The sequence below is a fragment of the Callorhinchus milii genome, unplaced genomic scaffold, assembly GCF_018977255.1.
Source record: "Callorhinchus milii isolate IMCB2004 unplaced genomic scaffold, IMCB_Cmil_1.0 Scaffold75, whole genome shotgun sequence".
NCBI lineage: Eukaryota > Metazoa > Chordata > Chondrichthyes > Chimaeriformes > Callorhinchidae > Callorhinchus > Callorhinchus milii.
In genome coordinates, this window is record NW_024704816.1 from 184598 (window position 1) to 211264 (window position 26667).

Here is a 26667-nt window from a genome sequence, read left to right on the forward strand (position 1 = left end):
ATGGATGTGTCCTATGCCTCTGAGGGCTACATCAATCTGAGAAACAGTATCATCACGAGTTCGACTTCCCTAATCGAACCAAGCAAACGTCCCTCTCTAAAACCATCGGCGGCTAGACCTCCCAGACTCTATGGTCTTCCCAAAATCCATAAAGAAGGCACGCCGCTACGACCCATCGTGTCGATGATAAACTCTCCTACGTACAAACTAGCCCGTTTTCTATCAGATACTCTGCTCCCCTTCACAGGCAAGACCTCTTCGGCAGTACTCAACTCAACCCAATTAGTCTCTATGGTTAAGGACATGGTACTATCTCCTGATGACATCCTCGTCAGCTTTGATGTAGTATCTTTGTTCACCAAAGTCCCAGTACCGGACACCCTAACAATAATTGAGGACTTAGTCCAACATGGATTGAATTCTGATGTACCTGCGCTGGTTAGGCATTGCCTCACCAACACCTATTTTACCTGGAATGGCACCTTCTACAAACAGAATGAGGGTACCCCTATGGGCTCCCCCTTGTCACCAGTTATAGCCAACATGTTCATGGGAAAGTTTGAATCAGACGCCATCCAGACATCCACCCTGCGTCCTTCCCTGTGGAAGAGGTATGTGGATGACACTTTCGTCATCTGGCCACATGGCCTCCCAGCATTGAACCACTTCTTGGACCACATCAATTCTAGACACCCATCCATCAGATTCACCATGGAAGTGGAGAAAGACGGTAAACTACCATTCTTGGATATTCTGTTTGAGAGGAGGCCTGACGGATCCTTGGGACATTCTGTCTACAGGAAAGCCACCCACACAGATTCCTACTTGAAACCGGATTCGCCCCACCACCCATTTCAAAAGAATTCTCTCATCAAAACGCTATACCACAGAGCCCATGGCATTTCTGACCAACACCACCTGGCCGGTGAATTAAGACATGTACATCGGGCCCTCAGGATGAACGGATACTCTGACCGCATTATCTGCCAAGCTGTTTCTCCCACCACACAGAAACAGCCACATGAAACTCCGACCAAAACTATCACGTTACCATACATAGCATGCGTGACCAAAAAGATCTCCAAAATTCTAAACAAACATAAGATCCAAGTCCGATTCAGTACAGTGCATAAAATCCGTGATCTGATTCCATCTGTGAAGGATGTCGTTCCTGACTTACAGTATCCTGGAGTCTACAAATTGAGTTGCATTTGTGGTGATTGCTACATTGGAGAAACGAAACGTCATGTTTCTGATCGTGTCCGCGAGCACAAGTCAGATCTGAAACACGGCAGAACTGATTCTTCGGCCGTTGCCGATCATTGCTACAACTCGGTGGGCTCTCATGAAATTGTCTTTTCCGAGACCAAGGTTCTCTGCAAACCTCCTGGCTACCATCAAAGGTTTGTACACGAAGCCATACAAATATACAAACACAGACATAATTTCAACCGTGATGATGGTTACAAACTGAGTAATCATTGGAAAGATGTGATTAACCATGCAAAAAAGATTTAACTACACTTATTTGGCCAATCTTATTTGACAGACAACTATTGCAGGTTTACCATGTTTAGTTGTTGTCTCCTTGTCACAGGTTGAGTCACAAACCGTACCTCTCCATAACAAAGGCTCACCCTCTTAAGCCTCACCTTACCATATTAATAAAAAGTGTGCTGTACTTGGCCCCCCCCCCCTCTCCAACCATTATAAAAACGGAGTGGTAGCTCCTGCAATCTCTCATTTACTTGATACAGCTGTCGTGGCTGTGACGGTTCCACCTGAAGACGGAAGCTTGTGTTGCCTCCGAAACGTCGTGATTTTTATTTTATTTTACTTTTATTAATTTTAATGTTTTACCTACGTGACTTTACTGAAAAAAACCTTAGAATATGCAGTCACGAAAGCTTCAAATCTAAAAAAAAAAGAAACCTCTATTATGTATGATATTGGTCGCGAAAGTCTACGTGTTAAACAAACCCGAAGGAATCAGAGGAAAATCGACGTGACCACGAGAGAAGATGCAAACTCCAAATATACAGACATCAGGGTTGGGGTCAAACCTACGAATTCCAATATACCAGTTTAACACGTCGGCTTTCGCGAGGGGGTTTCCATCTCGCCACTGTGGCGCCTCATTATCTGACTCACCCAACCACTAAACTACAAAAGCCACCCACACACACACACTCACCCACTCACTCTGCCACCCACTCAACTGCTAACTCACTTGCTCATGCACACACACAGCCACTCAAGAACATACCTGTGCACCCACCTACACACCCACTCATTAACTCAACGACCCACCCACCAACCCACTCACTCACTCACTCTAGACTCCACTCACCCACCCACTCACCTATTCACTCCCCCACTCACACACCCACCCATCCACCCACCCACTCTCTAACTCAAACACTCACCCACCAACCCAACCACCCACTCAATCAATCACCCACCAACCACTCACCCACCCAATAAACGAAAACTGAACTATTTCTCATTGTACCAGCTAAGGCCCACAGAGCTATATAGATCTTTTTCAAAAGCGACCTTGTTACAAATTACAGGTAAACAAAGTGGCTTATCACATATACATGCATTGCAGCCAAATCCTCTGAATGCAAGTTTATTCTCAATGCAGAGGTAAAACCCCGAGGACCCGGAGAAAAATCCACGTGACCACAGGGAGAAGATGCAAACTCGAAATATACAGGCGGAAGGTCGGGATCAATTCCATGACCTCCTGTATACTATGCAAGGTAGTTACCATCTCACCACCGTGGCACCCCATTCTCTGACTCACTCACTCAAACACCCACCCATTCACCTATTCACGCACACCACTTACTCAAATACCCACCCTCTCACTCAATAACCCATCCACTCACTCATGAACCCACTGAAGCACTCACCCATACAAAAACCCACTCACCCACTCACTCACCGACTCACTCACCCATGAAATCGCACACCCATCTTCTCAACCACTCAGCCAGCCACCCACTCAATCTCGTACCCACTAACCCTCTCACTTCCTCACCAACCTACCAACCCACCAGGGACGTGCGGTCAGGGGAGGCAGTGCCTCACCTGTCATACTCCAATGACAATAGTTGTTACGAAAAGTAAAAAAAAGAGAATAATAAAATAAAATAAAAGATTTTTCCACTGATCTGTGTTATAAATGTCATTTCTGTAAGATTCCACTTTTATAGTTAAAATCGCCAAATTTGCGGAGCTCCGCTGCAAATACAGGAAGAGACGAGAGGTGAGGCAGCGACGAGCTCAGCCTCCCCTGATTACGCAACCCCTCAGTTACTGGATGGAGCGCGGGCAATAAGTGCGTGCCTGTTACTATCACAGTATGTCACCAATGTAATGTTTGTAGACCCCTTCATTTCATGTCCTCGCCTTCCATACTCCAGGTAACTTATTTCACGTATGTGTATAAAGATATTTAGGCTCGCTGGTCTCGTCATGAAACTGCAATGAAAAAGCACCAGGGGAGGTAGCCATCACATTTGCCTCACTGAGGGGGATGCATCTAACACGCCCCCCTCCGTGAGGCCACGTCCCCCTCAGTGTGTGAATCTGGCTCTGACACAAGCCAGTGCCTCCCCAGCCATTGACCTCACCACACGTCACTGCAACCCACCCACCCATCTACTCACTCAACCACCCACCCAGTCGATCATCCACCCACTAACACTCACCCACCCAACAACTCACTAACCCACCCAGCACTCACTCACCGAGCCAGTCAATCTCTAACCCACCAACTCACTTTTAAACTGACAATCTCAACTACAACTCACCCAGTCACTAACCCACTCACTCCCCACATAACCATCTACTCACATACTCACCCAGCCACTCACCTACTCACCCAGTCACATACACATCCACTCACCATGCCACCCACTCAATTTCTAACCCACCCACTCGCCCAACCACTCCCTCAGCAACTCACCCACTAACCACGTAATTATTCACCCACCCACCCATCACTCAACCACCCAATAATTCAACCACCAAAACATTCCACCACCCACTAACTCAACCACCCACTACCACCCACTAACTCAACCACCGAGCCACTCACCCACTCACCCACCCACCCACGCACTCACCCGCCCACTCACCAACACACTAAACTAAATCTAAATTGTGGTTATTTTACCAGGTAAGGCCGACAGAGCTAAACATCTTTTTCAGAAATGACCTGGTTAAAAATTATAGGTCAACGAAGTGGCTTATGACATGTATTGCAGCCAAATCCTATAAATGTTTGTTGATTTTAAATGTGGAGGGAAATATACAGGTGTCAGGGTCGGGATCAAACCCACAACCTTCTGCATACCAGGCGAGGTAGTTAACATCTCGCCACCATGGCGCCCCACTGTCTGACTCTCCCACCCACTAACCCACACACTCACCCACTCATTCAATCACCCACTCACTCACTCAACTACTGAGCCATTCATACACTGACCCACTCACTAAGCCACCCACTCAATTTCTAACTCACACTCATGCACCCAACCACTCACTCACTCAGCGACTCACCTACGACGCATCAACCCATCCACTCACTCATCCACCCACGCACCCACCCACACACGCACGCACCCACTCATCCACACAATAAACTAATATTTAATTGTTTTTCATTTTACTGGGTAAGGCCCTGAGCTATAGATATTTGTCGGAAGCCACCTCAGCACAAATGACAGTTCAATTAAGTGGCTTTTCACGTAGAATGTTATTGCAACCAAATTATATAAATGCATGTTCAAATGTGGAGGGACAACCTGGAGAAAATTCTACACGACCACGGGGAGAACATAGAAACTCCAAATATCCAAGCGGAAGGGCTGGGATAAAATCCACAACCTCCTGTATACTGGGCGAGGTAGTTAACATCTCGGCACCATGGTGCCTCACTCTCCGACTCACCCACCCACTAACACACGAACTCACCTCCCATATTCACACACCCATCTACCCAAAAACTCAACCACCCACACATTCACGCAACAATGCACTCACCCACCCACTCACTTATTCACCCACCCACTAAACCATGCACCTGTCCACTCACCTATTTATCCACCCACTCACACACCCATTAAGCAACCCACCCACTTACCCTGCCACCCACTCAATCTCTAACCGACTCACTCACCCAGCCACGCAATCTCGAACCCACCAATTCACTAATCCTCTCACCAACTCACCAACCCACCTCTCACCCACTCATGCGCTGACCCACCCACTCACTCACCTCAACCATTCACAAACCCACCCACCCACTCATTCACCCAACCACCCACCACCCACTCAATCTCTAAACCCATTCACCCACCCACTCAGCCACCCACTAACTCACCCAACCACTCGTCTATTCACTCCCAAACAACACACCCACTCACGTCACCCATGGCTTACCCTATCACCCACAATCTCTAACACACTCACTCACCTACTTCCTCGATCACTGACCCACACTCACAGACCCACCCAGTTAATCACCCACTCTATATGTAGTCCTTACCTCTTCTGGTAATGTGAGATATTCTTTTACCAGGTAAGGCCCACTGATGGTTCAACAAAGTCGCTGTATACATTTATTGCACCCAATTCCTCTTATTACATGTTTCTACATGTGGAGTGAAATATACAGGCGTCAGGGTCGGGATCGAACCCACAACATTCTGTATAGTAGGCGAGGTAGTTACCATCTTGCCACCGTGGCGCTAAATTCTTTGACTCACCCACTCAACTACTAAAGACACCCACTAACCGACTCACAAACCCACTCACCCTGCCACGCACTCAATTTCTAACCCACTCACTAAACCAATCATCCACGCACCCACCTGCAAATGCACTCACTAACTCACTCACCCAACAACCCACCCATTAACGCACCCACCCACTCCCTGACCAACTCACGCACCAACCCACCCACTCACACTATGACCTACTCCATATCTAACCCAACAACTCACTCACCCAGCCCCTCACCTACTAACCTAACCACCCACCAACTCACTCACCCACCTACGCACTCAAATACCCACTCACCTAACTGTAAACTAAATTTTGTTTTTTACAAGGCAAGGCCCACAGAGCTATACAGATCTTATTCAGAAGCAACGTGGCCACAAAAAACCCAGAGGTCTCGGAGAAAAATCCATGAACCACGAGGACAACATGCAAACTCCAAATATACAGGCATCAAGATCGAGACCGAACCCACAACCTCCTTTACAAAAGGTAAGGTAGTTAACATCTCGCCACCATGGGGCTCCACACTCTGACTCGCAGCCACCCACTAACCTACCCATTCAGCCACATACCCATTCAGCCACATACCCATTCAGCCACATACCCATTCAGCCACATACCCATCAGCCACATACCCATCAGCCACATACCCATTCAGCCACATACCCATTCAGCCACATACCCATTCAGCCACATACCCACTCAGCCACATACCCACTCAGCCACATACCCACTCAGCCACATACCCATTCAGCCACATACCCATTCAGCCACATACCCACTCAGCCACATACCCACTCAGCCACATACCCATCAGCCACATACCCATTCAGCCACATACCCACTCAGCCACATACCCATTCAGCCACATACCCATTCAGCCACATACCCATTCAGCCACATACCCACTCAGCCACATACCCACTCAGCCACATACCCACTCAGCCACATACCCACTCAGCCACATACCCATTCAGCCACATACCCATTCAGCCACATACCCATTCAGCCACATACCCACTCAGCCACATACCCATTCAGCCACATACCATTCAGCCACATACCCATTCAGCCACATACCCATTCAGCCACATACCCATTCAGCCACATACCCACTCAGCCACATACCCACTCAGCCACATACCCACTCAGCCACATACCCATTCAGCCACATACCCACTCACTCAGCCACATACCCATTCAGCCACATACCCACTCACTCAGCCACATACCCACTCACTCAGCCACATACCCATTCAGCCACATACCCATTCAGCCACATACCCATTCAGCCACATACCCATTCAGCCACATACCCATTCAGCCACATACCCATTCAGCCACATACCCATTCAGCCACATACCCATTCAGCCACATACCCATTCAGCCACATACCCACTCAGCCACATACCCATCAGCCACATACCCATTCAGCCACATACCCATTCAGCCACATACCCATTCAGCCACATACCCACTCAGCCACATACCCACTCAGCCACATACCCACTCAGCCACATACCCACTCAGCCACATACCCATTCAGCCACATACCCACTCAGCCACATACCCATTCAGCCACATACCCATTCAGCCACATACCCACTCAGCCACATACCCATTCAGCCACATACCCATTCAGCCACATACCCACTCAGCCACATACCCACTCAGCCACATACCCACTCAGCCACATACCCATTCACTCAGCCACATACCCATTCACTCAGCCACATACCCCACTCAGCCACATACCCACTCAGCCACATACCCACTCAGCCACATACCCACTCAGCCACATACCCACTCAGCCACATACCCATTCAGCCACATACCCATTCAGCCACATACCCATTCAGCCACATACCCATTCAGCCACATACCCACTCAGCCACATACCCATTCAGCCACATACCCATTCAGCCACATACCCACTCAGCCACATACCCACTCAGCCACATACCCACTCAGCCACATACCCATTCAGCCACATACCCATTCAGCCACATACCCATTCAGCCACATACCCATTCAGCCACATACCCATTCAGCCACATACCCACTCAGCCACATACCCACTCAGCCACATACCCACTCAGCCACATACCCACTTAGCCACATACCCATTCAGCCACATACCCATTCAGCCACATACCCATTCAGCCATATACCCATTCAGCCACATACCCATTCAGCCACATACCCACTCAAAGACCCACACACCTTGCTAACCACTTACCTACGCACCCACCTACACACCCACTCACTGACTCACTCACTCAACAATTCATTCACCCATCCACTCACCATTTCACTCCCCCAATCATACACCCACCCATCCACCCACTCCATCTCTAACTCACACACTCACCAGTCCACCCACTCACCCAGCCACTTACCTACTCACCCACTCACCCTGCCACCTACTCGACCTGCAACAGACCTACCGACCCAACGAGGCACCTACCCCCTAAACTAAACTACTTTTTATTTCCCCAGGTAAGGCCCATTGAGCTATATAGATCCTTTTCAGAATAGACCTGTGAACAAATTATAGATAAACGAAGTGGCTTATCACATAGACATTTATTGCAGCCAAATCTTCTAAACGCATGTTGATTCTAAATGCAGAGGGGAAAACCCGGAGGACCTGCAGCAAAATCCACGTGACCATGTGTAGAACATGCAAACTCCAAATATACAGGCGACAGGGTCAGGATCGAATCCACAACCTCCTGTATACCAGGCGAGGCAGTGCACGTCTCACCACCTTGGCGCCTCACTCTCTGACTTACCCATCCAATAACTCAAACACTAACTTACCCACTCAACCTCCCACATCAACTCACCCACCCACTCGCTGACCCCACTCAGTCAACAACTCACCCACCCACCCAACCACTCACTCCGTTAACCACTTTCTCACCGACCCACTCACCCTACGAACACTCACCAAGCTACACACTCACCTACCAACACACCCATTCACTCACTTGCTCACCCACCCACTTACTCACCCAACCACTAACTGACCAACTCACCCACCCACAAACTCACGAACAAAAAAGACACCCACTCAACCCATCGCTCACCCAACCCCTCACTCACCCACTTACTGAATCACCCACCCACGCACTCACCGACCCACCAACTCACTTCACCCACCCAATACTCCCTCACCGAGCCACTCAATCTCTAACCCACCCACTCACCCAACCACCCACTCACCCAACCACACACTCAATCTCTAAACCACACACAAACCCTACTACTGACTCAATCTCTTAACCAAAGCTCACAAACCCACCCATCCACTCACTCACCCAGTGACTAACCCACTCACTCGATTTCTAACCCATCCATTCACGCACTACCCACCTAACCTCCTACCCACACACACTCACCCACCCACACATCCATGCACCCACACACTCACCCACTCACTCAACCATCCACTCACTAACTCACCCAGCCGTGCACCTACTCACTCACCCACTTTCAGATCCACTCACCCTGCCACCTACTCAATTTATAACCCACCCACCCACCCAGCCAACCACCCGCCGACTCCCTCAGCCACTCAGCCACTCACCCACTACCCACGTAATTATTGACCCACCCACTAATTTAATCACCTACTAACGTAACCACCCACTAACTCAACCACTAAGTTACTCGAACTTACCCACTCACCAAGCCACCCACTAAATCTCAAACCCACACTGATGCACTCACCCACCCGCCCACTCACCAACACCCTTAACTAAATCTAAAAAAAAAAATCCCCAGGTAAGGCCCGCTGAGCTATATAGGTTGTTTTTAGAAGCAGGGTTTGGATCGAACCTACGAACTTAAAAATACCAGGCAAGGTAGTTAACAATTTGCCAACATGGCACTCCACTCTCTGACTCTCCCACCCACGATAACACACACTCAAACACCCACCCACTAACTCAACCATCCATTCATTCAACCACCGAGCCAAGCACACACTCACCCACTCACCAAGCCACCCACTCAATCTCTAGCCCACACTCACTCACCCCACCACTGACCTACTACCCATTAAACTATTCTTAGGTTTTTTCGGTAAAGTCACGTAGGTAAAAAAAATGTAAATTAATAAAAGTAAAATAAAACACCCATCAAACATCGCACTCACTCATCCACTCACCGACCCAGCCACTCCTTTGCACACTAAATGAAAATTACGCTTTTTTATTTTACCAGGTAAGGCACTCAGCTATATAGATATTTTTCAAAAACCATTTGACCACAAATATTCAACTCAATTAAGTGGCTTTTCACGTATAAAGTGATAGCAGCCAAATTCTATAATTGCATGTTTTTAAATGTGGAGGGAGAACCCGGAGCACCTGGAGAAAATTCCACGCGACCAGGCGTCAGGGTCGGGATCGAATTTACGACCTCCTGTATAAAGGCGAGGTAGTTAACAGCTCGCCACCACGGCACTCCACCCACTCACCCATTCAAAACCACCCACCAACCCACTCACAAACCCACTCACCCTGCCACCCACTCAATCTCTAATCCACTCACTCAACAATTTACTCACCCACTCACCTACTCAACTAATCACACCCCCACTCACACACCCACCCATTCACCCACTCATTCTCTAACCTACCCAGCAAATCACTCAATAACCCACCTACCCACTCACCCACCCAATAAACTAAATTAAACAATATTTTTTATTTTACCAGAAAAGGTTCAGATCAGAGGTACGGGTACCCGTTCCCTACCCGTACCCGTACCCTACCCGAAATGAGTGACAAACGGTTACTCACCAGTGACTCACGGCCTATCCGTACCCGTACCCGGCCGCCCAAGGTCGCAAACGGCTACCCGTACCGTACCCGGCCGGGTACAGGTAGCCGGGTATCGGGTAGGGTTCGGGTATCGGGTACCCGGTTGCGACCTCTGGTTCAGATAACTAAATTAATATTTTTCAGAAGTGACCTGGTTACAAATGATAGGTTAACGAAGTGGATTATCATGGAGACATTCATTGCAGCCACATCCTCTAAATGAATGTTGATTTTAAATATGGAGAGAAAACCTGGAGGACCCAGAGAAAAAATCCACACCACAGGGAGAACATGCCAACTCCAAATATACAGGTGGAAGGGATGGGATCGAATTCACAAAATCCTGTATACTAGGTGAGGTAGTTAACATGTCGCCACCGTGGTGCCCCACTCTTTGACTCACCCACCCACCCAATCACACACTAACAACTCACCTGCTCAACCTTCGATATTCACTCACCCACCCACTAACTGACTCACCCACCCACCCACTCACCCAACAATCTACTCACCCGCCCACTAACCTATTCACTCAACCCCTCACTCACCCACTCCCCCACACAATATCCAACTGACCTACCCACGCACTCACTCACACAGTCACTCACTAATTCACCCACCCACCACCCACTCACCTATTCACCCACCTACTCAACCATCCACCCACTCATGCTTCCATACACTCACTTACTTATCCAGGCACTCACCTACTCACCCACCGACTTACTCACCCAATAAGCCACTCACCCACTCACCCTCCCAATCACCTAGTTACCCACCCACTCAATCTGTAACCCACCAATTTTCTCATCCACTCACCAACCCACCTCTCACCCACTCCCTCACCTAATCAATCACTTCAAACCATTCACTCACCCACCCACCCACTAATTCACACAATCACCCACCACCCACTCAATCTCTAACCCACACCCACCTACTCACTCACCCAACGACTCACTCAACAATCCACTGCTCCACACACTCATCTATTCACTCACATTCAACACACCCACTTCTCTAACACACTCACTCACCTACTCCCTCAACCACTGACCTACCCACTCACCCACCGACTCACCCACCGACTCATCCACTAACTCACTCACAGACCCACTCAGTTAATCACTGTGTAGTCCTCACCTCTTCCAGTATTGTGAGATATTCTTCCTCCCAGCGGTATCTTCACGACAACGCCCTGGGGGGTGGGCAAGCCTCACAACGAGTCGGGCGAGCGGGGCAACAGCCTGGTCATGTTGGGTTCATAGCGCAGTGCGGCACACGCATACACACAAGCAGACCACACACATATGAACACAATAACAACAGTGGGAGCCACTCACGCGATAGGGATGGGCCGCATGGTCCACTCCAGCTCGATGTACGGCTTGCCCGGATACAATGTTAACTACCTCGTCTGGTATACAGGAGGTTTTCGGTTAGATCCCAACCCTGACACCTGTGTATTTGGAGTTTGCATGTTCTCTCCGTGGTCAAGTGGATTTTTATTCTGGTCCTCTGGATTTTCCCTACACATTTAGAAACAGGCATTTAGAGTAGTTGGCTGCTATATATTTCCACATAAGGCACGTTGTTGACCTATCACTTGTGGCCAGGTCACTTCTAAAAAAAGAGTTATGTTACTCAGTAAGATGGTTGAGACACAGGTGATGAGCCTGTGTGTAAGGGGTTGAGTGAGTGAGCGGTTTAATTCATGATTGAGTGATTGATTGGTTGAGTGAGTGGCTGAGTGAGTGAGTGAGTGAATGGTTGAGTGAGTGGCTGAATGAGTGATTTATGGAGCGATTGGTTCAGTGAGCGAGCGGGTGGTTGAGTGAGCGAGTGAGTGGTTCAGTGAGTGAGTGGTTGAGTGAATTAGTGAGTGGTTGAATGAGTATTTGAATGAGTGAGTGTTTGAACCAATGAGTGAGTGTTTAAAGCGCATGAGTGTGTGGTTGAGTGAGTGGTTAAGTTAATGACTGAGTGAGTGATTGATTGAGTGGTTGAGTAAGTGGATGTTTGAGTGAATGGTTGAGTGAGTGGTTGAGTGAGTGAGTAGTTGAGTGAGTGGTTTAAGTTAGTGGATGAGTGAGTGGTTGTATGTGTGGCTGAGTGAGTGAGTGGATGAGTGAGTGAGTGGCTGGCGCGCACCTTGGCTGCGTTGTCCAGAGTGTCCCGCTGGTGCCGCTCCACTGTGTTGCTGCACTCCGCCAGGGTGAGAGCGACGGTGCCGCGCCCGCAGCTGCTCCAGCGACTACGCCATCTTACCCAGCCCCTCCTGGCGAGCACGCAGCATGCCCTGGAGCTCCCATCACATGGTGCTGGCAATCTGAGACACCCGCCTGTAGCACACACACAGAAGAAGAGATACGGGAATGGATTAGGGCGACCCGGGTGACGAGTTCACTACTTCGCCCGGTATACAGGAGGTTGTAGGTTTGATCCAAACCCTGATGCTTACATATTCAATTCTGCTCGTCCAGGCGGGGAGAATCCAATCACATTTATTCGATGCGATGTTTCTCATGGGATATAATAAGTGACAACATTTGGACCCCAAACCGAGAGGATTCTGGGATGTTTGTGGTTTTTTGGCAATAACTCTGGAAAGAAATGTCGCAGACCCATCAAGGTGGGACTCGTCCAGCGACATAATGGTTGAGTGACTGGTTGAATGAATTCGGGAATGGTTGAATGAGTGAGTGGTTGAGTGATTGAGATAGAGTAACTGAGCGGCTGAGCGGTTAAGTTAGTGAGTCGTTGAGTGAGTGTGGCTGATTGAGTGAATGGTTGAGTGAGTTAAAGAGTGATGGTTGAGTGGCTGAGTAAGTGATTAAGTGAGTGAGTGGTTGAGTGAGTAAGTAGCTTCGTGAGTAAGTAGCTTCGTGAGTGCGCGGCTGAGTGGTTGAGTGTGTGGCTGAGTGAGTGGCTAAATGAGTGAGTGGCTGAGTGAAAGGGTGAGTGGCTGAGTGAAGGAGTGAGTGGCTGAGTGAGTGAGAAAGTAATTGGTTGAGTGGTTGAGTAAGTCATTAAGTGAGTGAGTGGTTGCTCTAGTGAGTGGTTAAGTGAATGGTTAAGTGAGTGGTTAAGTGAGTCCCCAAGCCGAGAGGATTCTGGTGAGTCGTTGAGTGAGTGGTTTGGTGAGGGGTTGAGTGAATCGTTGAGCGAGTGGTTGGGTGATTGGTTGAGTGAGCGAGTGCTTGAGTGAGCAAGTGAGTGGTTGAGTGAGCAAGCAAGTGGTTGAGTGAGTGAATGGTTGAGTGAGCGAGCGGTTGAATGAGCGAGTGGTTTAGTGAGCGAGTGGTTGAGTGACTGAGTGAGTGACTGAGTGAGTGGCTGAGTGAGTGGCTGAGTGAGTGAATGGTTGAGTGAGTGAGAGTGTGATGGTTGAGTGATTGAGTGAGTGGGTGGTTGAATGATTGGTTGAGTGGTTGAGTTAATTATTGAGTGAGTGAGTGGTTGAGTGAGTGAATATCTGAGTGAGTGAGCGGCTGAGTAGTTGAGTGAGTCGTTGAGTGAGTGTGTGGCTGAGTGAGTTTGTGGCTGAGTGAGTGAATGGCTGAATGAATCACAGCTATGATAAAAATGGACATCAGCATATAAGTGGTCTTGTATTCACTCAGTAAATGAAGTTTAATAAAAAAATTGTACACTCACAGGATCGAAATAAAGATGACATTGCACATCGGAGTAAACCGAGTTGCGGCTATGATGAAATTTTGCATTAGCATAACATTGATTTATTAGCATACAAAATGACTTTTTGCAGAGCGATTTAATACAAAAGTCTGATAGACTACAATAAAAAAGATTTTTTAAATAAAAAGTACATACAAACCAGGCATCGATACCGTTGCTTTGTATGATCTGTGAAACGCAGAAATTTTCAGATAAAATCGGACATTTTGAGCTTGCTGCTGTATCGACTGAGTGGAATCAATACAATTACTATCGATTCACAATCAACAAAGACCATATATGGGAAAATCTCTGATCGGTGATTTTGATTGCATCGTATTGCAGCGCCCCTTTGATGATGTTATAAAGCACTTGCCCCAACAGTCTGTTAAAGGCTACACGGGGATCTTTGTGTGCGAGTAGCTCACAGATCCTTGAGAGATCTGAACACTGTCCGATCATCAGCGAGCTCCTCCGGCAGGCGAGGCTGCGTTGGCGGTTGTCTGTGCATTAAGAGGTGTTAACTATCCCACGCAGAGAAGTCTGCTTACAGAACATAAGAGGTTCTTCACGTGCCGTGCCCCGTGTCACCTGAATGTTAAATGGGGCTCCGGCAATTCAGTATCCACCGCCGAATCATCTTTCACCATCACCACGCGTCCATTAAGGCCAATGTGACGAGGCCATAGATAGACAATGCGTTATAACGGGGGGGGGGGGGGAGCAAGAAAAACGTCGTACTACGTGACATCACAACACCCTGCACGCAGCCATAGTGGCTGATTAGGGTGCGCATCATTTACGAATATGTGGTTTAAGTGATTGAGAGTATATTTTGGTGTAAATTGATCACGATGCTTTGCGTAGCCTGCATTTAAAATTTCATGCGTGGGTGCATGACCAGATATGAGTGGGTGAATGCGTGAGTAAGCCGGTAAGTGAGTATATGGGTGGATGGAGGGAGCTTGGCAGGCATGGCATGGGCTGGAGTGGAGGTGGACTGATGCGGTACGGGAGGATGTGGAGCTGAGTGGGCTTTGCCGACGACTGGTACCAGTGGTATCGAGATCGGCCTCTGCGGGGAGGCTCGTGAAGGATGCTTCTACTTGGCAGTTGGCGACACTCGCCCTCCAACAACAACGGAGGAGTGACACTCACAACAACGAGCGGAACACCGGATGATAAATATGCAGCAATTTGGCACAGTACAGGGTACAGGTGGTGCTGCCAGTCATCTCAGTCAGCCAACCCATGGCACCTGGGTCTGTTCCAGGACCTCCGGTCAGCGAGCCTTCGACACTTCACGTGGCTTCAAAGTGCACCTGGCCTGGCACAGGCGCTGTGGTGACGTCACTGTCACTTATTGGCGAATGGTGACGGTTGATAATGCAGCGGTGGTTGTGAGAGATGCCATTTTGGGGGGGGGGGGGCGCCAACCCTGACCAGCTGTGAACCTCACGTCGCCCGCAGCCACCAGTGGCCACAGGGAGTTCTGGATGGGTGCGAGGGGCTGGTAACCCCCCTCCACCTTCAACTAAATCACCACACATTCACGTGCGAGCCCTTGGGTCTCTCTGTGAGTCTATGGATCTCTGTGTGGTGAGTCTATGGGTCTCTGTGAAAGTCCGTGGGTCTCTGTGAGGTGAGTCTATGTGTCTGTGTGGTGAGTTTATGTGTCTCTGCTTTGTGAGTCTATAGGGCTCTGTGCGAGTCTGTTTGAATCGGTGGTTCTCTGTGTGATGAGTCTATGCGTTTTTGTATAACTCTATGGGTCTCTGTGGGGTGAGTCTATGGGTCTCTGTGGGGTGAGTCTATGGGGCTGTGGTGAGTCTATGGGGCTCTGTGGTGAGTCCATGTGTTTGTGTGGTGAGTCTATAGACCTCTGTGCGAGTCTGAGGGTCTGTGCGTAGTGAGTGTATAGGTCTATGTGTGATGACTCTCTGGGTCTCTATGTGATGGATATCTGTGGTGTACATATCCTGGCACAAGCGCCGTTAGTGGAGAATGCTCCTCCCACTACTCCTGCTTGTTGTTGTGCTCGGGAAGGAGAGATAAAACTAGACTAAAATCTCAACGATTTTCATTTCACCAGGTAAGGTCCACTGAGATAAACATCTCTTTTATTACGCACTTTTATTTAACTCACTGTCTGTTGTTGTCGTATCCTCAAATCTTGCAACTCAATTTTAACCCACTTCCCAATGTGGTATCGACTGCAAACTTGGTATACTTATGTCGTACTGATGACAAAACTACATTCTATAAAAAAAAGTATTTTTAAACATTCATTTTTATGATGTTTCAGCTTGGGTCTAATTGTCCACGCTCAACTGACGTTGGCTGTAAATCACCAGGGCCCCTTACGTTATGGCAAGCCTCGGGGCCACTTCCTGGAGTCGTGGTACATTTAATTTAATTAAAGCGTGTTTTAAAAAAAAAGTACTTTTAAATATTACTTATTCAGAAGCGACTTGGCACCAATAATAGCTCAACGAAGTGGCTCGTCATCACGTGTAAATTATAGCAGCCAAATACTTTAAACGAATATTCATATTCCTGGTTCTTTCCGTAAAGTCACGTAAATAGAAAACCCCCCAAAAAATGAGTAATGCAAATAAATCGAATAAATTGCTTTTTATTATTTTCAATTTATCTTATTTTTTTAACTTAAAAAAATAGATTTGTTTTTGTTTTCTATTTACGTGACTTTACCGAAAGAACCAAGAATATTAATTCCTGCAGTCACGAAAGTTTTAAGTCAAAACTTTAAACGAATGTATCTTAATGTGGAGAGAAAAACCAGAGGACCTGGAGAAAAATCCACGCGACCACGGGGAGAGACAGAGACACGCAAACTCCAAATATACAGCAGGCATCAGGGTCGGGATCGAACCTACAAACTCCTGTATACCAGGCGAGGTAGTTAGGGGGGAAAGCAGAGACAGCGAGAGGGAAGATATTTAGTCAAACTCACACTCAGTATTACTCACCAACCATGATACACTCACCACACACTCACCATCACACTCACCATGATACTCACCATCACACTCACCATCACACTCACCATGATACTCACCATCATACTCACGCATTCACCATCATACTCACAAACAATCCCACACACATCAACAGTAGCCATTCACCACTACGTGGCGATGACGTCACCACAATAACCCAGGTGCCATGGTTTGACGGCTGTGCCAGGCTAAGTGCAGGAGAAGGTCACGGGCCAGACTCAGGTGCCATGGGCCGACTGCTCTGCCTGGCTCGGTACAAGAGGAGGGCTAGACCCTGGTGCTATGGGTTAACTCGTGTGCCACCACCTGCACAGCCACCACAGTAACAACCACACAATTATAATCACAACAATAACCACGACCAACAACTGTAACCACAACTATAATGTAACCACAACTATAATGTAACCACAACTATAATGTAACCACAACAACAGCAGCAGCAGCAGGGCCGAGCTCTGCTTGAAGCTGCGCCGTGAACTCCGCAGAACGTGACGGCTGTGGGCCAGGCGCCTCCTCTGTCTCCTCCCACCGCCGCCGCCACTGCTGATGTGGACACACCGCGCGAGGTTCTCACCTTCAGGCTGAGTCGACGCAGAGGAGGCCCAGCGAGCCGCCGCTTCAGAAGCTTTCGCTCGCCACTGACGGTGGCCGTGAGCGGGAATCCAAACCAGCCGCTCGCCACCCACAATGCACAGCGCGCGCCGCCTCCACTCGAACCCAGCGGAAGTGGCAGCGGGGGGAGGGGGGGGGGGGGGGGGGGGTGGGGCATGGGGGGTGAGGGGGAGGGGCATGGGGGGGGGGGGGGGGGGGGGGGGGGGGGGGGGGGGGGGGGGGGGGGGGGGGGGGGGGGGGGGGGGGGGGGGGGGGGGGGGGGGGGGGGGGGGGGGGGGGGGGGGGGGGGGGGGGGGGGGGGGGGGGCATGGGGGGAGGGGGGAGGGGCATGGGGGGGGAGGGGGGGGGCATGGGGGGGGGGGGGGGGGGGGGGGGGGGGCAGGGGGGAGGCAGGGGCGAGGGGGGGGGCATGGGGGGAGGGGGGGGGGGGGGGGGGGGGGCATGGGGGGGGGGGGGGTGAGGGGGAGGGGCATGGGGGGAGGAGCTCATGGCTGTGACATCACGGGGGGGCGTGGTTACCTTGTACCGCCCCCGCGTCTCGCGCCACTGGCAGTTTGGCCGTTAGAGATGTCTACGTAGTTTATACTTTAGTTGTTTACGTGGTGGTTTAGTTACTGCAGCTACATACTATTAACATTCCTTTATTAATGCCACCCCTATCCCCTCCCTTTGATGCTGCTAATCCTGCATAATCAACGGGCATAATATGACTTTAAACCCCCCGCCCACCTCCTACGCATTTCACAAGTAGTAGTAATCACATACCTGCATTTCCCATAAATATGCTAAATTCCTCTTGATATGCAAATTATTTTGTCAAGGCGGCCTTCCCCCCTTCCAACCCAGCTTAAATATACGTTCCAAGCGTGGTGGTGTTTCATTCCTACCCACACACTCACTCATCCACAAACCCACTCACCCCCTCACTCATCCATCCACTCACATACTCACCCAGCCACTCACCTACTCACCCAGTCACATCCACATCCACTCACCATGCTACCCACTCAATTTCTAACCCACCCTCTCGCCCAACCACCCGGCCGGCCACTCCCTCAGCAACTCACCCACTAACCACGTAATTATTCACCCACCCACCCATCACTCAACCACCCAATAATTCAACCACCAAAACATTCAACCACCCACGAACTCAACCACCGAGCCACTCACACGCACCCACTCAACTACTGAGCCATTCATACACTGACCCACTCACTAAGCCACCCACTCAATCACTAACCCACACTCATGCACCCAGCCACTCACTCACTCAGCGACTCACCTATGACGCATCAACCCATCCACTCACTCATCCACCCACGCACCCACTCACGCACGCACCCACTCATCCACACATGCACGCACCCACTCATCCACACAATAAACGAATATTTAATTGTTTTTCATTTTACTGTAGAGGCTCACTGACCTGGCCCAGCTTCGGCTCAGGTCCGACCCTCAGCCACACGAGCCTGGCCCTCATAAGGACACAGACCTCGCTGCTCTGAGGTCGCCCCTGGCTTGCCCTGCTCGGCTCTTATAAGAGCAGCGAGTCAGGGTAGTCCCAGGGCTAGGTAGCTGGTCTTCAGTCGTCACTGGCTCTTCTGCTCCAACGATTGCCTCGAGCTCTCTCGCGCACCGCCTTATATAGCCAACTGCCCCCTGAGGGGCGGGGCTGTATGCGGACGTTGATGTAGACACCCCACGCACGGACCGTGATGTAGACACCGCAACGTAATGGCTTGCTACACCCCGGTACGTAACACCTCTACATCTCGATTTAAAGTTTTCGTGACTGCAGTGATTCATCTTCTTGGTTCTTTCGGTAAAGTCACGTAGAAGGGAAGTAATAAAATAAAATAAACATAATAAAATAATTCTCACGACGTTTCGGCCACAACGCAAGCAGCCGTCCTCAGGTGAAAACCAGGTCTGTCGAGGCGACAGCGTCTGAATGAAACACCACACGAGCTTGGAGCATATATATAAGCTGGGCGCCTTGACAAAGGAATTTGCATATCAAGAGGAATTTAACATTTCCATGGGAAATGCAGGAATGTGATTAGTACTACATATGCCTGTGCATTATGCAGGATTAGCAGTATCAAAGGGAGAGGATATGGGAAATGCAGGTATGTGAATAGTGCTAATTCAGCATCAAAGGGAGGGGATAGGGGTAGCATTAATAAAGGGAAGGAGTGTTAACAGTATGTAGCTGCAACAACTAAAACCAACACGTAAACAACTAAAGTATAAACCACATAGTATCATCAGTATACTTACTATACTCTACAATAAGCTAAGTTACTAACAGTAAGTAATACATTACAATTCTACGTCATAAAAATTATATAATATGCTTCCATCTAAACTTTATACTCTTACATCACACGAGTCTACACCGTACTATATACTGCCATAGACAAACCCAACATTAAATTATATACTGTCTCTGTGTTTGTATATGTGGATCGCCTCATGAACGACAATTTCAACCGAGAAGATGGATTCGGGCTTAGCAATCATTGGAAGGACGTAATAAACCATTTCGGATCTTAACTGATTGTGTTCACGTTTACGGTGACTTTCAGCGGCTGCTGCTTCAGCTGAGCGCTGCAGCAGCCCCCCCCCACCCCCGGACCCCTCCCCTACCCTCCACTTCTCACCCTGACGCCACACAACCCGTGGGTAGGCGATGCCCTCTGGTGGACAAGGCGCGGTACAGGCGGCAGCACGAGACGCCAGCAGCGTTGCGCTGCCAGGGTTACTCACCCGAACACCTCCGTACACTTACACACACCTACACACACCTCTATGCACTTACACACACACCTACACACACACTTCTATACACTCACACACACCTACACACCTCTATACACTCACATACACCTCACACACACACCTACACACACCTCTATACACTCACACCTACACACACATTTCTATACACTTACACACACCTACACACACACCTCTATACACTCACACCTACCACACACACTTCTATACACTCACACACACCTACACACCTCTATACACTCACACACACCTACACACACCTACACACACCTCTATACACTCACACACCTCTATACACTTACACACACCTACACACACACCTCTATACACTTACACACACCTACACACACCTCGTTACACTTACACACACATACACACACACCCCTACACACCTACACACACACCTACACACACCTCTATACACTTACACACATACACACACACCTCTACACACCTACACACACACCTCTATACACTCACACACACCTACACACACACCTCTAGACACTTACACACACCTACACACACACCTCTATACACTTACACACACACCTCTATACACTCACACACACCTACACACACACCCCTACACACCTACACACACACCTACACACACCTCTATACACTTACACACATACACACACACCTCTACACACCTACACACACACCTCTATACACTCACACACACCTACACACACACCTCTAGACACTTACACACACCTACACACACCCCTCTATACACTCACACACACCTACACACACCTCTATACACTCACACACCTACACACACACCTCTATACACTTACACACACACCTACACACACACTTCTATACACTCACACACACCTACACACCTCTATACACTCACACACACTCACACACACCTACACACACCTCTATACAATCACACCTACACACACACTTCTATACACTTACACACACCTACACACACACCTCTATACACTCACACCTACACACACACCTCTATACACTTACACACACCCTTCAACATACTAATGTAGTGGGTACAATGGAGAGAGGCAAGACCACTCAGCTCCACATGCTCCCGTACCGCATCAGTTAATCTCTACTCCAGCCCATGTCGTGCCCAAATCTTGACTTAACGCTTTCGTGACTGCTTCTTTCTTTGAACCTGTCTACGTGACTTTACCCAAAGACCCAAAGAACATGTCGTGCCCGTTTAGGCCCGTCTATGTGGACAAACAGAAGCTGCTTGGCCATGCAGTGGCTGGGCATGCGGGCTACATGACCCAGCCAACGCAGCCTTGCCTGCAGGGACTTTGTCCAGATCTTTCAAGGAACTGTGAGCTCCTCACACGATCCAGCCTGCAGGTTAACCCCAGGATGGATCGTAGGCAGGACAGCCTAGACGTTTCTAACCGGCGCAGCTATTCCATTAGGGGGGTCCACGTTTCACAAGCCCCTCTACACCCACGCACCGAGCCCACACAGCGTGTAGCTGCTACGCTAGTAAGTTTATTTCAGTGCTACGACCAACAAAACCGCGAGGTGCTGCTACTGCCGCTGCTGCCGCGCTGTGGCGCCACCGCGTGGCAAGGCGGTGACGTCACAGAGCCGACCCGAGGTCTCCACTTGGCGCCGCCGTCGAGTCGCGGGGGTCTCGCTGTGGCCACAGACGCGAGAGGGACTCCGCAGACGACACGCCGGCGGCGGCGTCTACGCCCCCCGCCGCGTCCCTTTGCCCCCCGACCTCCTGCGCCGACTTCACCACGCACGCACCGAGACCACGCACTCGTTACAAGGCGACTCGTTTGTCTGCGCGACCTTCTTCCTCGTTCGGTTATTAGCGGGGGTGTAGTGAGGTGATGTATACATGTGTGAAATTATACTCTACATTTGACTATAGATTGGGGAATAATTATGTACGAATCTGCTCGTATAGAATAACTACGACAAATGTTGAATCCGTATGATCACTTACAACTATGTTAAAGACCTTTATAAACTCGTAGATCGTAAGCAATGCGGTTTCCAATAGGAAGCAGCGAGGGCGGACAAATGACGTCACGCGTGCAGAGCGTCCGTCGATTTTTACTCCCTTGCAGTGAGCAGAGTTCGGATACCTCACGACATGGACAATCGGTTAAAGTTTAGCGGGTGAGGTCGTTTAGCTCGCGAGAAGGAGGAGGAGGAGACCTCCAGGGTTCGCGTCCCATTCCCACCACCACCACCTCCACCACCTCCACCACCACCACCTCCACCACCTCCACCACCTCCACCACCACCACCACCACCTCCCACCACCTCCCCACCACCTCCACCACCACCTCCACCACCTCCACCACCTCCACCACCACCCACCACCTCCACCACCACCTCCACCACCACCACCTCCACCACCACCTCCACCACCACCTCCACCACCACCTCCACCACCACCTCCACCACCACCTCCACCTCCACCACCACCACCTCCACCACCACCACCTCCACCACCACCTCCACCACCTCCACCTCCACCACCACCTCCACCACCACCTCCACCACCTCCACCACCACCTTCACCACCACCTCCACCACCACCACCACCTCCACCACCTCCACCACCTCCACCACCAGCGGCAGAGGTCGCGGGACGAGGCCACGCGCCGAGGCGGCTTCTCGCGAGGTCGTCCCCCGCTGGTGACGAGGAGAGCCGCTGGGCTGGACACAAGTCCCATGGCCCGACTTTCCCGCCTGTCGAGGTTCTTTTAGGCCACAGGGTGATTGGCCAATGTGTTGAGTTTGTCGTCTTGAATTGCGTTCGTGCGTCGCTGCCAACGCAGCTTCACCCAATAATCTGCAGCCCCAGAGACTCGCCCACGAGAGGGCGCCGCGTCTCCGCCGTGCACCGCAGTGGCGGCAGCAGCAGCAGCAGCGCCAGGCTCCTGCCACTGCGCTACACGGTCCTGTGCTGAAGCAGGCCCATAGATCTACTCTCATCACCCAGGAATGTCTGTCCTTAACGCTCGTGACGTCACTCCACATCCACCAGCCCCCCTCATTAATATTCATGAGCAGGTGACGTCCTCCACATGGACACCCCCCCCCCCATTGATAATAATTAGTGGGTGACGTCACTCCACATGGGGAGCCGAGGCGCCTCCTCCCCCCTCCTCGGCGTCAACTCACAACCCTCACGACAAAGGCAGAACAACCCTGACGTCACGCAATCTCCATAACGCAGTTGAGACATCAAAGTAAAAAGGACGTCATGATGAACAAGGGATGATAACCTGTAAATGAAATAGGTCCGTGTCACCGCGGCCTTACAGATTGCACACGAATGGATGCAATGAATATCACGTCGCGGTCTGCTTTGTCGCTTGCAAGTTTCACATTTACTGCAATACACCCGTCCTTGGACGGGCAAAAGGCTCGTCTAACAGAGTGGTTCCCTGTCAGTAACATCTGGCAGTTCACCAGTGTTGGTTCAAGCGAGCCTGACTGCTGATGAGACACTGAGAGACGAAGCCTGTTTCAGGGTGCTGTTTGCGCTGAGTTAATGTTGATGATGAGATGCACTCTGAGAAGGTTCGCTTTGTGTGCGTGGAGAAGTGGCGATGTGGAGGCTGTACAGCCCGGTTGTCTTGTTCCTTGCGTTGCAGCAGCAACATCAGCAGCTGTAGTTGTGCGTTCGTCCACTAGAGGGCATCACGTGCCTTGTGGAGAACCTGCAGTGCCCCTACATCCTATAGCCCTGACCCTATAGCCCTGTTCCTAACCTAATACTGTTGTTGTCCTTCCCCGGCACTTCGGATTAGCACGGTTGGCTATGTACGGTGCGAAAGAAGTTCAGCATACATCATGTTCATCTCAGGCTGCCTTCAATAGCTGCCCCCAGACATGAGTTATCATTTGTGGTCAAGTGGCTTCTGAAATATAAGCTAATACCTCATTGGATGTTGCCTGATAAGATAACAAAAATTGCTTAGTAACTTTTTTACTGATTTGTTTACTTTTCCTATACCTTGCACTCCGATCGTATTTTTCTGATTGTTTGTTGCTGTAACGTTCAAACCCGCCCCTACTTTATAGCTCATCAGATTCCTCCAGTATGATCACAAATTCAAATTTTGATTCTCATTTACATATCTAGGGCAGCTCGTGTTGGTAGTGAGCCCCGATGAAGGCCAGCAAGGCGCTCGAAGGGGACGGAGTGGTCACAACCGTGTCTGGTCCTCAGACCCACCCACCCAATCACTCAATCATTCAAATACGCAATTACCCACGGACATATTCACCCACTCACTAAATTACCCACTCAACCACTCACTCAACGACTCACCCACCCACACACTCACCCACTCACCCATCCACTCACCCACCTACTATCTTACCCACCCACCTACTAACTCACTCACCCGCTGACCCACCCACGCACCCACTCGCCCATTTACTAACCCACCCATCCGCTCACCCACCCACCCACGAACCCACTCACCCACCCAATCACCTCCCCACTCACCCACCACTCATTCACCCACTCATTAACCCACTCACCCATCCAACCACTCACTCAAATATCCACTAATTTACCCATTCACCCATCCAACCACTCAATTATACACTCACACACAGACTCCAGAACTCACCCATTCACCCAATCACTCATTAAAAATTCCACTCACCCACGTTCTCATTCCCAACTCACTCAATTACCCACTGACCCACCCAAGCACGAAAACATGTATCCACCTCCCTATTCATTGAATTACTCATTCAACCACTCATTCATTCAAACTAACTCACTGACCCGCCCACTCACTCATCAACCCACCTAATCATTTACCAACTTAACCACCCACTTACTCATTAACACATTCACACATCCACCAATCTACACACTGAATTACCCACTCATTTATCCACCTACCACACACCCACCCACTCACCCTCGCACTCACCCTCGCACTCACTCTCCCACTCACTCACTCACTCTCCCACTCACTCTCCCACTCACTCTCCCACTCACTCACCCTCCCACTCATTCATCCACTAATTTACCCACCCACTCACCCACCCACCCACTCACCCACCCACCCACTCCCACGCACGCACCTCCTCACCCACCCACCCACTCACCCAATCACTCAATCATTCAAATACCAAATTACCCACGTACGTATTCACCCACTAATTCAATTACCCACTCAACTACTCACCACCCACCCCACTCACCCACTCAAGTACTCACTCGGTCACCTACTCACCCACTAATTCAATGATTCACCGACTCATTCACTCGCTCACCCACCCACTCACCCATCCACTCACCCATCCATTCACCCACCTACTAACTTACCCACCCGCGTATCCACCCACTCACCCACCCACTCGCCCACTTACTAACTCACCACACCCACGCACGCACCCACTCACCCACCCACCCAATCACCTCCCCATTCACCCACCACTCATTCACCCACTCATTTACCCACTCACCCATCCAACCACTCACTCAAATATCCACTAATTTACCCATTCACTCATCCAACCACTCAATTATCCCCTCACACACAGACTCACGAACTCACCCAATCACTCATTCAAAAATCCACTCACCCACGTTCTCATTCCCGCTCGCTCAATTCCCCACTGACCCACCCAAGCACCAAATCATGTATCCACCTCCCCATTCATTTAATTACCCATTCAACCACTCATTCATTTAAACTAACTCACTGACCCGCCCACGCACTCATCCACCCACCTAATCATTCACCAACCACCAACTTACTCATTAACACATTCACACATCCACCAATCTACACACTGAATTACCCACTCATCCATCCACCTCCCACACCCCCAGCCACCCACTCATTCACACACCGACCCACTCATTCAATTACCCATCCACCCATTCAACCACCTACCATCCACTTACCCAGGTACC

The 26667-nt window shown here is 50.0% G+C and overlaps 1 protein-coding gene across 1 annotated transcript; it reads left to right on the forward strand.

The window, feature by feature from the left end:
• LOC121851626 lies at positions 1-19488 on the forward strand. Its single transcript, XM_042345693.1, has 3 exons — positions 1-1065; positions 17816-17980; positions 19363-19488. Exons 1-3 carry the CDS (start codon positions 1-3, stop codon positions 19486-19488), a joined length of 1356 nt encoding a protein of 451 aa, XP_042201627.1.
• Positions 19489-26667: the final 7179 nt, after the last annotated feature.